This window comes from Erigeron canadensis, chromosome 3 (assembly GCF_010389155.1).
Source record: "Erigeron canadensis isolate Cc75 chromosome 3, C_canadensis_v1, whole genome shotgun sequence".
NCBI lineage: Eukaryota > Viridiplantae > Streptophyta > Magnoliopsida > Asterales > Asteraceae > Erigeron > Erigeron canadensis.
Window position 1 is genome coordinate 28,571,374 of NC_057763.1, and position 13,337 is coordinate 28,584,710.

General features: G+C 30.2%; 1 protein-coding gene and 2 non-coding genes across 3 annotated transcripts; all 3 read left to right on the forward strand.

Moving 5' to 3' along the window:
* The first annotated feature begins 7,557 nt into the window (after nt 1–7,557).
* LOC122593444 (cysteine-rich and transmembrane domain-containing protein WIH2-like) lies at nt 7,558–8,546 on the forward strand. The gene is made up of 3 exons (XM_043765855.1): nt 7,558–7,796; nt 7,942–8,113; nt 8,309–8,546. The coding sequence occupies exons 1-3, from the start codon at nt 7,745–7,747 to the stop codon at nt 8,352–8,354; spliced, it is 270 nt and encodes an 89-aa protein (XP_043621790.1). The 5' UTR covers nt 7,558–7,744; the 3' UTR covers nt 8,355–8,546.
* A 3,281-nt stretch (nt 8,547–11,827) lies between these two features.
* On the forward strand, nt 11,828–11,899 carry TRNAP-UGG. Its single transcript has one exon. It is a non-coding gene; the product is annotated as a tRNA-Pro (tRNA).
* A 1,366-nt stretch (nt 11,900–13,265) lies between these two features.
* Nucleotides 13,266–13,337, forward strand: TRNAP-CGG. Its single transcript has one exon. It is a non-coding gene; the product is annotated as a tRNA-Pro (tRNA).

Sequence of the window (13,337 nt, forward strand, 5' to 3'; positions counted from 1 at the left end):
AAGCATAATATATAAATTTCATTTAAACTTGTACTTGAATGAACCTTCATTTATCCACGGGTCTTGATAAGTTCGATTTTGAGCCTATTCTACGAGTATTCCAACATCCTGGGATGTTCGAGGGTGAAAAACGAAAATCCAATGTTCAAGCCCAAATCAAATGTATGTTAGATAAAAGTTCAGTGAGTTCCAATAGTTCTCCCCTTTATGGGCCATGTCTTGGACTTCTTCTCGGAACCCAATTAGATACTAAATAATTGTAAGCCCATTGACCAGTACGTAAATCGTCATATGTTTTTTTTTTTAATTTATTTAACGAGCTGTGGCACCCGAAGACATAGGAAACTGACTCTTCATCTTTTTATATTTTTAATAGATGACACCCACTAAAACTTTAACTAAATGAAAGCCTCTAGTTCATTCTTGTCAATAAGTTCCTCACTATACAGTGCTTTTTAAATTTGCAATGCAAATAACATGTGTTGTTATATAGGTCTCAGGCTTGAATCTTCATTCCACCAACTTTAAGATATAAGGTAGTTTTTCTATAAATGATTGGTTTAGGTATACCCAGGTTCAAGTCTGAGGGGGCAGAATTTACTCCTATTTTAATCGTCGTGCTTTCGGACACATTATTATGGGGTTTTCCCCTCATTGAGTATTTGAAATAGGCATTTCTACTTCGAGAGAGCTCTTTAGCGCGGACCCGGTTAAGACAACGTATGCTAGATCTCTCGCTGTTAAATCGCAACACGAAGTTTCAAGTGAAATTCACCTTTAAAAAATATTAATAATAATAATAACATATGTTGAAATTTGTTAATTAGTGTATCAGACATCACAATGTTAAAGTTTTAACTAAGATAGTAAGATTAATTAAACCAATTTCCCTCAGTCAGTTGATGCATATTAGATCTTTTGAATCAAATCAAATGGTTACGGGTTTAAAAGTGGGGATTAATTAACAATATGACATGTTTGTTTGACATCAAACTATTACCTTAAATTTCTCTTTTAAAGAAGATCTCTAACTTCAGTCTTGTAAAAATTCTGGTGAGTTGGCATAAACCTAGCTTGTGCAAGTTAATTAAGTAAAGACTCGTGTTTAGATAAAGTCTATGAGCGCACTAAGAAATTAGCACATAACTACAAAAACTTCAAGACAAGTTTTGATTATTTGGCTAAGGATGTTCTAAGAGAGGTATGTTAAGATGGAATGGAAAAGAGGAGAAAAAAAATAAAAACTTTTTTTGCTTAGTTGAACTACAAAATAAAATAAAATAAAATAAAGAAGAAAAAAAAAAAGAGAATTATTTTCATTCCCTCCATTATTTATATTTATAGAATGAAGAGAAATTAATGAAAATGGAACATCTAATTTTTTTTTTTGTATTTAATTATAATTATTTATTAAGGGATAAAGTTATTAACTTGTATACTTTTTGTTATTCTTTTTTAATAACTTTTTACGCTTTTTGTATTTTTGTTTGTACCAAACCTATGAATCTCTCTTTTTTTTTTTCTTTTTTTTTTCAAAATAGTCATTCTTTTTTTCCTACCATTTTTACTCTTTATTACATTTTTTTTCTTATGATTTTCTCCCATCAAACATCTTTTTTAGTTTTTTTTTTAAAGGTGAATTTCGCTTAAAACTTCATGTCGCGATTCGATAACGAGAGGTTTAGCACATGTTGTCTTAACCGGATCCGCGCTAAAGAGCTCTCTCAAAGTAGAAATGCTTATTTCAAATACTCAATGAGGAAAAAGACCCCTATTAAGCTGTCCGAAAGCACAACGATTAATAGGTGTAAACTCTGCTCCTTCAGACTTAAACATGTGTATACATAGAAAACTAGGAAACCATAATACTGTGCAAGCCAACAATTTTCTTCTTTGCATCGGCATACATCTTGGTAGGGGTACTATATTTCGCAATTTGGGAAGGGTACTAGTCGAATGATTCGCTTAGTAGACTGCCGCCGGACGATGACCCTTTCTTGTTCTCGCCCAACCTTTTTTTTAGAATCCTAGACTAAAAAAGAAGGCTCCCGAATCAGCGCAGGGAAAAATCTGCAAGTAGGAGAACTGTACTAACCTGCCGCGGTTAGTTTATAACGGCTCCGCAGGAGAAGAAAGAAGGTCCGAGGACGTATCACACTATCACGTATGCTAATCTAGTTCGTATAGGTACATTAAGATCCATGAATAACATAAAATAGGCTAATTGAAATCAAAGGGGGGAAAATAACAATCTCTTTCATATATAAAGTTGGAGTCCCTCCCTAAAAAATAGTTAAAAAAATCTGATTTGGCACAACTATTTGCCTTTCATTCATTAACTTTATTTTAAAAACATTTATTTATGACATCATGCATGTGAAGATATAATAATTAAACAATTTGATTTAAACAAACATCTCGATCATTTATTATTCAACTTTTTTCCTATTTTATTCTCCAAATTTTTCTTATATAAACTAATTGATTTATTTATGGTTAATTAAATTATACGCATTTGTCACCATTAACTTTAAATGGAGAAACACCAACCATCTATTTCATCAAGTTATATTTATTTTATATCTTTAAACAAATTTTTGTAAGTTAGAGTCCCTCCCTAAAATTTGGCACAACTAATTGTCTTTCATTCATTAACTTTATTTTAAAAACATCTAATTATGACATCATGCATGTGAAGATATAATAATTAAACAATTTAATTTAAACAAATATCTCGACCATTTATTATTCAACTTTTTTCCTATTTTATTCTCCAAAACTTTCTAACATAAACTAATTGATTTATTTATGGTTAATTAAATTATACGCATTTGTCACCATTAACTTTAAATGGAGAAACACCAATCATCTATTTCATCAAGTTATATTTATTTTATATCTTTAAACAAATTTTTGTTTTCTATATACACAATTCCCCTTATTGATTATTTATTATTGAAATTTATGTTATTCTTTCGCTTAGCATATTTCACAATAGTTTCTTATTATTTTTTAGTTTGTTTGGGTACCATCAAATGATTTACTATTTTGGTAGAGTTAATCAAGTTTCGGGTTATTTAGATCGGGTTTTATAAGTTTTAACAATTATAGCGTCTCCTAGATCCTTTTAGTCCGGCAAAAAAAAATTAGTCACCTACAGATCATGTTTCCGTCTTAGGAAATTGGGCTGACACCAAGACAATATGCAATTTGAATATTCGACGATGGGAACGCGTTGACGGTTTTCAAACTATATTTGGAGCCCTTAACACATCAAAACTAGATTAATACCCGGTCATTGACCGGGTTACCCGTAAATAACATATTTGACCCGTCAAACCCACTGAGTACTTGACCCAAAGCCAACTCGATACAGATTGACCCGATTGACAACCATAACAATTTGGACTGTCAACACTCGACTCATTCCAAAACCAGAACTGGAGCCCTCACGAAGATAACCAAGTTATGGTTGTGAATTTTTGAACCGCCAACCCACTAACCTTATTTTTCGGGTTAGGTTGCGGTTGACCTATTAGGTTAACAAGTCGACCCTCCAATGTAAAAATATTTTTAAGTTTATATAATATTTTTTTAACAGGCGGACCCATCAACCCATTTGACTTGAAATCAACCCACCACCTTAAGTCACCAACCCGTTAACCCACCAGCCTATTTGACCCGACAACCCAAAACTCGACCTACTAACCCGCTAAACCAATTTTATTTCAAGTTGATAAGTTGGTTTAGGTTGACATGTTGTAGGCAAGAGTTGAAAATTCTGACCTAAAATTTTTAATGGGTTGGGTCAGGGTCACAGATTTTTTACCCATCAACATGCCAACTCGAACTCATTGACAGCTTTACTAACAATAGCCGTTATTTACATATCTACATACATTTTATAAACCACAAAAAAGTTGATTTGATATTTTTGCATGAAATTTAAAATAAGTTGGGCCTGTGAACTCGCTAACCCATGTATTAGTCCGGTCAACTCGGGTCGACCGGAGTCGGGTCCAGGTTGAAGTGTCTGATCTTAAATTTCAACCCGCCCTAGTTTAATATCCGGTCGTTAAAATTTACATAATAACATGTACATATAACAAACATTGCAAAAAATATACGTCTTATCATATATCAAAAATGATGTTTAGTATGAAATCGAACATACATTTAAGATAATCTTCAAACACTTGTACAATCTCAAGTATAGTATATATAGAATGGGTTTAATATACATAAAGAGGGTTTATGACCTTTTATAGTTTAAAAATATTATTATTGAAAAAAAATTATAATTATAATTTGAAAAACATTTACCATAAATAGTTTTAATAAATATTAACTATTGTGTATGTATAGGGGTCATATACATTACTCCACTAAAATATTGTAAGTGTATGATTAAGTTGTTTATAGACAATAGTCAAACTGTAAATAATTGACTCAACTTAAAACCCGACTTGAAACTATAAGAGATTTTCAACCCGTTAACTTACCAACATGATTTATTGGATCGGTCCAGGTTGAGTTTTCAATTTGTTAAGTCGACCCACCAATCAAATTTTTAAGTTTGTTAATGATATTATTGATAGTTTTTTGTAAGTTCAATGAGTTGTTTAAGAGAAACATATTTTTTTGGTAATGAACATCTAGTTATATAATATTTGAAAGTAGTCAAAATATTGTATTACTTGGGTTATTCTATTCAATCCTTTTTACAAAACACTTCATGACAATAATAAGATAAAGTCTGTTAATGAATTAGGGCTAACTCTTCAACTCTCGATAGCCGATTTCACTAAAATGTGAAATGTCGCGAGGATGGAGTATAAACAAAAACAACTTTATGAATGTTTTGGAAACACACGTACCATTATATTAAGCTCATTTCACTAAAGTGTAAAATACCACGAGGATAAAGTTTAAACAAAAACAACTTAATAAATATTTTAGAAACACACGTACCGTATTATTTGATTAAAGGCTTTTTAATTAATTTTATAATCTTAAAACAGAAAAGAATGTATCTAATATTAGTTCATTTAATGTTTATTTTAGTGGAGGAAAATAAATAATCATTTTTGATAAATAAACACTATATATAAATTGATAAATTTATTAGCTACAAACAAAATATAATTTGCTTTTTAATTTTTTTTAATGTACAGATGTATTACAGAAATATAAGTTTATGAATGTATTTCTAACTCATTAAGAATTTGAATCTATTTTTTTAAATAATTTTTCTTTAAAATCAGTTGTTACTAAATATAAAAATGGCATTTAATAGTTTCTAAATATAATCCAACCAATCAGAATACAAGAAAATAAAACTCTCAGCCAATCAGAAGCGAGAGAGTTCATTCTTTTTTTCTCTCTGCTCTACCGGCAATATATATATATATATATATATATAATGTCTTAATTTTGATTGTTATTTGATCACATTCTGAATTTAAGTTAGTATTGGTATCATGTTCTATTTTGGACACTTTTCTTTCTATTTCTTTATCTAGCGGAATAAACTTTTAAGGTATGTTGTATAAATGTCTACTTATTACGCAATCAGCTTTGTTGTCGCATTTTTCATATTTAACATCTACATCATAATTGAAATATTATTAATCAGTTAACTTAATATTACGCGGGTATTACCCGGATGCTTAAGCTAGTAAAAAGATATAGTTGGAATTTAAAACTTTCCAATTTAAAAGCTCAAATAATTGAAATATATATATTTTTCAATTAAATTATAAAGATTAGAGGTAAAATTGATCACAATTTTATCTATAGAGTCGATCATAACTTTAAAGAGTCCAACCATAAAATGATGCTACTTTATTAAATATCCCTGGTATTGACTTTGAAGACTTTTATTATCTTGTATATAATTATTAGGAAATTGACATATTCGGGTTAGGACGATATGGGGTAGTAGGATATGGGTATATATGTGCCTATATAAAACTTGACTATATGATACCCATTTTCCTTTTATTAATGAATGAAGGCCCTTTTTTTAGAAAAATTAAAACTTGTTTAGTTGATTAGCTAAATAGTTTTAAAAGGAAAAAAGAGTGTCAAATAATAATAATAATAATAATAATAATAATAATAATAATAATAATAATAATAATAATAATAATAATATATCTAGTTCGTTAGACATTTTTTATCTTTAAGTTCTTAACCACAAAACTAGTCAAAAGTATATAAAGGCAGTCACTAGCAAGACCAAGAATTATAAAACATGTTAACTAAAATCTTAGAGAGTTGTTAAAAAAGTTTTAAAAAAAATAATAAATTACCTCCAATATCAACAATTAATTCTTTAAATTTTATGACACATCTTAATCTTAATTTTAATCTTAATCTTAATCTTAATTATATACTATAAGACAGTTGAACCAATGACTTATTAACCAATCAAATCGTTCAATTTCATAAAATTGACTATCGCTTTTGTCATCATGTAAGTTAACTATATTTTAAAAATCCTAATAATCATTATCCAAAAATATTATAATATTAGTATTTATATTATTTTGTAGAAAAAGTCTAATTAATTTACACTTTTTTATTTTCCATCAATAATTTATACTTTTTAGCCCTGAATACTTAGTTTATATTTATTCTTAACCATCAACTTGAAAGAATTTTTATTAAAATTTACAGTCATTTAATTAGTTAAAAAAAATTCAACAGTCATTTAATTAGTTAAAAAATTTCAGCATATTAAATATTTTCTAAAAAAAACACAATAGGAATCACATAATGTGGCACAATCACAAAACAAAACACGATTTACAATAGAAGGTTACTTGATTACTAAATCCAAATCAATATGAACTTCATTCAAAATTCATTATATCTCTCAATCAAAAAAGTACATAATATGTTTTCTCCTTTTTTAAATATTAGTTTTGCGTATTAATGTTTAAAATTACAATTGTCCCTCAAATCAAGAGTCCTAATTGTTATTAAAGAATATGAAAACAATTACAATTTTTATCTAATTATCATAAGACAGATGATTAAAAATAAACATATGCGTGTTATGGGTCCGAATCATGATCAAATACATATACTTGAATGTCAAAAGTATAGGATCACAAGTATGTTTATATTTTAATTCTAAATTATTTTTCATAATAATATCACATTATGAGTACAACTGGTTTCAAAAAGTTCTGTAATAAAAAGATAATTATAATATGTATCTTGTGGAATGAATACGACAAACAAATCTGTCTCAGTTAATAATGACAATGACGAACCTATGATAATTCTACTACAATTTGCAAAGTATAACACTTAAAATCTTATATCTTTAAAATTATAAGCTTTTATAACTTTAGTGTATGAATATTTAATATTGATAATATCGTAGCTTCATATCCAGTGTTTGACATGGATCTAAAATCTAGTGTAAAACTATTTTAGCAAAACCCAAAAAGTTTGATTTTTCGTATGTGAACACGGATTTTACGCGTCGAGTTTTCTAATATATTTAATTATCTTTGAAATCAATGTCATACCTTCCAAGAAAAACACAAAAACAAGAATTAGAACCTTACTGTTCGAAAAAGAAAAAAATAAGTATTTAATTAAAAAAGTAGAAGTTGACCCGAAAGTCCGAAACCCACCTCTTATAAAATCTCAGCCTCTTTTACTTCCACCCAAATTTTCTTTCTTTCTTTATTTTCTCTAATAATACCACACATCAATCTTCATCATCATGAGTTATTACAATCAAGGCCAACCCCCAGTTGGTGTTCCTCCCCCACAAGGTTAATTTCAATTCTATACATACATATATTGTTTCTATACTTCAAGATCATGATGTAATTGACAAATCTTAGAAATCTATTGTGACTTTTTTTTCTTTTTTTTTTTTTGGTAGACTGATTTTTTTTTCTCTCTAATTACTTTCAGGTTATCCCCAAGAAGGGTACGCAAAGGATGCGTACCCTCCACAAGGGTACCCACCACAGGGGTACCCGCAACAAGGATACCCGCAACAACAGTATCCACCTCAATATGCCCCGCAGTATGCTCAACCACCTCCTCAACAGCAAAAACAAAGTAGTGGTTGCCTAGAAGGATGGTAATAATATTTTACTAACAATTCCTTTTTATACTATTGATTATGTTATTAATAATTTTTGATCTGATCTAGATTATTAGTATGTTTCTCTTAAAAAAAAACCAATTAATCTAGTTGACAATTTATGATCCTATTATAGATTTTGTGTCGTAAATTGATTATAATTTTAATGTTTTTTGTACAATTGATGTGCAGTTTGGCTGCTCTGTGCTGCTGCTTTTTATTGGATGCATGTTTTTAAAAAAGAAGGCTTGAATTGGTACATAGGAGTTCAAGTTATTATATAATCAAAGTATCATTCATGGTTTTTGATATTTTGTTGCGTACGTTGCTGGTGGTTTATCTTTTTTTTACTTATAATTTGATGGTGTTTGGATATGTTTTGAGATGTTTTATCGGTTTATATTGGAAACTACATTAACAACTTCTTGTATATTGTTTTTTACTTTTTGATGTTGAATAATGTTTCCATATCTTTTTGTTCTTTGTCATGCTTTTTAGTTGGTTTTGGCACAAGTTTTTGATGATAAAAATAACTTTTTTGATGACATACTTTTTGTTTATCAATTACTATTCTATGCAATTAAATAATTATCTGTATATATATAAATCATCTTAGTTACGAGTATTTGTATTGGAGTTGGTCAAAAGTCAAACAATTGTGGTTGTTACGAAATTGGTATCTGGTAGTGCCATCAATGTTGAAAGCACAATGTGAGCTGTTTTGTACATCTAGGAACAGTTTGTTTATAGTGTTAATGTTGAAAGCACAATGTGAGCTGTTTTGTACATCTGGGAACAGTTTGTTTAGTGTTGCTTTGTGCATCAGCTTCAGTACTATTTTATGGACTTTGTAAGATAAAAACAAGGTAGAATTTCTTATTTCATCATTCAATAGAAAAAATTCAAGATGTCTACTAGTAGCGAAGTTTAACTAAAATTCAAGATTTGTAATGTCATTTTAATAAACTAGACTTCAACGACTTGGTTTTTGTTTTACGAGAACAAGTACCTGCGCGTTGCGGCGGTGAGATTATGGGGTGATAGGTCATAGAGTGTGATAGCCAAATGCCTTAGCCGTATGGGCTCCGCCCTCGGATTTAAAAATTCATCAAAAGTATATCGAATGACATCTCTAATGAAAGAGCATGAAATTTTAAGAACACCCATATAATTTTTATAATTTATCTATGTACGGTTTTTGAGATAAAAATTTTTGAATGAATTGAAGGAATAAATGATTTATTGAGGAGAGGGAAAACAAATGATTGGTTGAGATTTAAGGAGAGAGAAATGATGTTAAGTAAATATAGAATTGAAATATGAGCATTTTGGGAAAGTAAATGTTAAAACTTAAAATGTAAACAGGGGAGATATGTTTTAGGAGCAAGGGGTTTCTTTCCTACTTTTCACTTTCAGGAAGCCCTGGAAAGCCTAGAACATTGCCCCAAGGGGCTTTCTTTGACAAAAAAATTGAAGGGGCGTGAGAAAAGGGACGCCAAAAAGGAAGAAAGAAACACACACACATGCATGAAAGAGAAGGAATCTTAGTGGGTCCATGTTGAGGCTTTCTATCTAAAGCTTTACTCCAACAAATAAAAAGAAATGTCCCTTAATGACTGGACTGCCATATGTCGTGAGATGCCCTTAGGAAAGAAAGCATTGCTCCGGATAGTCTAAGGAGGCTAAATTTGATTTCAACCAAAAGTTTTGGATTTAGGACTTTTATATAGGCAAGGAAATTCAAGATTTTTTGAGAAAATTCTTATTTCTATTCTTGAAAGTCCTTTGTCCGTATGATAAGTCAATCATGTATTACAGTTTTTGTTTTTTGAAAAAACTGGCTATTTTTCGTACACATATATGGCTTGGTAGATGCCTTTTGAAGGTATTCCCATTTAACTCTTACTTGGATGTTAGATGGTGGGATAAGGGCCGTCGACTTTATATGTTGCGGTGTTTGTTATATTAAAAAGGGATCATAATTTATGATATGAATTAGTTTCTATTAACTACTTTTCATATTATTTGTTCAAATATGTGAACTTTTTATTAATATAGATAGATACATGCATATAATTGATGTAATGATAGCCGAATATTAAGAGACATGTAAAAACGAAAGAGACTATATGTTAGCTTTTCTAATACCTAGTGAACGGGAAGACAAAAATACCCATCTCCGATGGAGAATCCGATTCGAACCCGATTTGACCGGTTCTCCGAGTTGACCGGGGATTCCCGAGTTTATGTGGATGTAAGTCTATTCCCTGATGAGGATGAGGACGGGGATGAGACACTCTAAATTCTTGATCTCCGTACTTCAACAGTTGAACTTGAAAAAACAAATATTTTTTTCAATTACATTAAATTTAGAACATTTCTTAAAAACTTTTTTATATCACATTTTGTTTATCAATTACTTAACATTAATATTAGTTTGTATATATATAGTACTACATTCATACTATTTGGAAAACAAAAAAATAGTCGAATTACGTATTCCCTTAGTTATCTTCTACATCAACGACTTTATACTTATTCAAAAAAACATATCTTTTATTACCCGACGGGGATAGATATGAGGATGTAACTTAAATCTCAGACGGAGATGGAGATGACAAGTGAGAAGTGAGAACCAAGTACGAGGATGTAAATTGAGATCTTCGAGAAGACCTGTCCAATTACCACCCTTAACGTGATGTACGGTTCGCCTAGCTTATAATATAAATATTGTTCAAACAATTACCGTATGAATGAGTTTCATCCAACATGTATGTGAGAACATTATTTGCATCTTTCCCTTTCGTTTAAAAGATGTTATGGTTTTGGGCTTCATCGTTTGGACATAGTTGTTATCGATATTGGATTTAATTAACTTTAGTCTGTTTATTACTTTATTTTGTTAGTTTAGTTTCTTGATACGTGTACATGAGAAGACGACGAAAAAGAGCATACAACCACATGCCTTTCATTCATTCGATGCCTTTATAGAAGACAACATATAATCATGTTCATGAATTAATGTCATATGGGCTGCACATGTCCTAAAAGTTTATTAAAAGTTATCTGAATGTAAACTATACACTGGCATAAAAACAAGTTGTAAAACTTCAAACTTTTAGACTAAGACGTTAACTACCATCTTTTAGATACGTGGCGTAAAATTCATCTATTGAGTTTTCTTAAAATATTCAAATTATCAAACATACGTTAAACACCAATGATAACCTTCTCTTCGTCTAATACATGTTAAAGAAATTAGATTATTAATCGATACAGATAGTAACAGATAAAATTCAGCTACTCAGGAATGTGAATATGTGATTATTGTTGATTAGGATGCGTTACTATTTGGGACATGAATATTTTTGGCATTTTCAAGAGATGTAAAAGAAAATGATGTGAAAGAGTTTGTCACTTTTGTAATAATACCGGGACATAGCTAAAGAAAGATGACTCTAAAAAAGAGATGTTGTTCCCCCAACTTTTCATCATGTAAGGTTAAAAATGTAAATGCATATCAACAAACATAATACAACTTGATATCAAGCTGAACCATCATAAAAGAAGTAAACATGTGCTAAAAACAATCGCATACAAATGTGATTTCATGCTACTCGTTGCGTTTTCATTACCTGCCTAGCTTACGATCCTACATTACTCGAATATATTTATTTTAATAAAAACGTTAACACAATATGTAAAGTATATGGGCATTTGGTCTAGTGGTATGATTCTCGCTTTGGGTGCGAGAGGTCCCGAGTTCGATTCTCGGAATGCCCCTTTTTTTTATTTTGTGTTTCAATGCTCTACTTTTATTCATTTTTAGCTTAGTTTCGTTTTTAATGGTTTGTGTTTAACCATAACAATAAGCTTCAGTTTAAAGACATTATACTAAGGTTACGTTTGTATATTTAAAAGTTGCACAAACAATAAAAAGATACGAGTACCTTTTTGGAAAGAGAAACCATCTAATATTTTTATCACACATTTTAATAATTTTATCGTAATGTATACAATTTTTTTAACACATTGTGCAAGTGGCTTAGTACCAACCTACAAACTGTGCTTTCGATTTGTGTAAATCAAAAAACGAAGATGTGTTAGAAGATCTATGTAAGGCTCAAGATGAGAGAGAACTGACAACAGGGGAAGAAGTGGACACCTTTTTGCTAAACGGAGAAGCATCATATGCTTGAATTATAACATAGTAGCATCGTTTAATGGGATTATCAAACGAAGAGCGTCTTAGACGTTTTGCATCAAAAACTTGTATACCGCTCTGATTTTTTTTATCTTATGCGTTTTAATAATATATGATAAATTGCAAAAATTTCCCTTTGAATATGCTTTATCTAAGGGTGACGATCTATATACCACCACTTTTTAACTGTACACCATACAATACCTTAAAGCATATATGGTGGTATACAATTAAAAGTTGTTGGGGTACGAGTCATCAATAACAAGCTAAGTAGTTATTTGAGACAGGTTGATGTTATGTAACTGAAAAATCTGAATCATTTAGAGATCCTCGATACATAAAAAGTTTCTTATCTTGACATAAACGTATTTAATTTTCTGTAGTTGAGTCTTTAACTTATATATAATTGCTTTATCGCCTAATATTAATATAACAATAGCAATATTTCAATTTGTTAAAAGTGGAGTATGCATGAGGTAAAACATAAAAAGTAAGTAAGTAACTACTCAGTGCCGCTTTCCGTGGGTTTTGAGCCTCAATACTTCGACGGTGTATGAGGGAGGTTAAAATGTAGGCAGATCTTACCTCTACCAAAGTAGAGAGGTTGCTTCCAGTTTCTACCTAAATGATAGAAAAGACCCTCCAACCTTTACATGAGGTAAAACATAGTTAGTCATTTTTCTACTCAAGAATAAAAGGCTACGCAAGTGTTGGCGTTTAATTTGTCTATTAATTGAAAAGATAACATGTTATAAAAAAGAGAAACCATACTTGCAGAAGGATATAACAAAAAGATATTTAAAGATAAGTCGGATCACAAGCATAATTATGCACATCCAATCCATTACAAATTGCTCAGTATTACTTAAGGCCGCATATGTGAATAGAAAAATGATTGTTTAAAGTTTAATAAAATATTTGGAGATTTAAGTTGAAAACAAAAATGGGCATTTGGTCTAGTGGTATGATTCTCGCTTCGGGTGCGAGAGGTCCCGAGTTCGATTCTCGGAATGCCCC

What these genes read in the sequence shown, in the direction of transcription:
- LOC122593444 (XM_043765855.1), top strand. Translation starts at nt 7,745, where the DNA reads ATGAGTTATTACAATCAAGGCCAACCCCCAGTTGGTGTTCCTCCCCCA. An exon ending in TGGTGTTCCTCCCCCACAAG is followed by an intron (nt 7,797 to 7,941) that starts GTTAATTTCAAT and finishes AATTACTTTCAG; the next exon opens with GTTATCCCCAAGAAGGGTAC. An exon ending in AGTGGTTGCCTAGAAGGATG is followed by an intron (nt 8,114 to 8,308) that starts GTAATAATATTT and finishes ATTGATGTGCAG; the next exon opens with TTTGGCTGCTCTGTGCTGCT.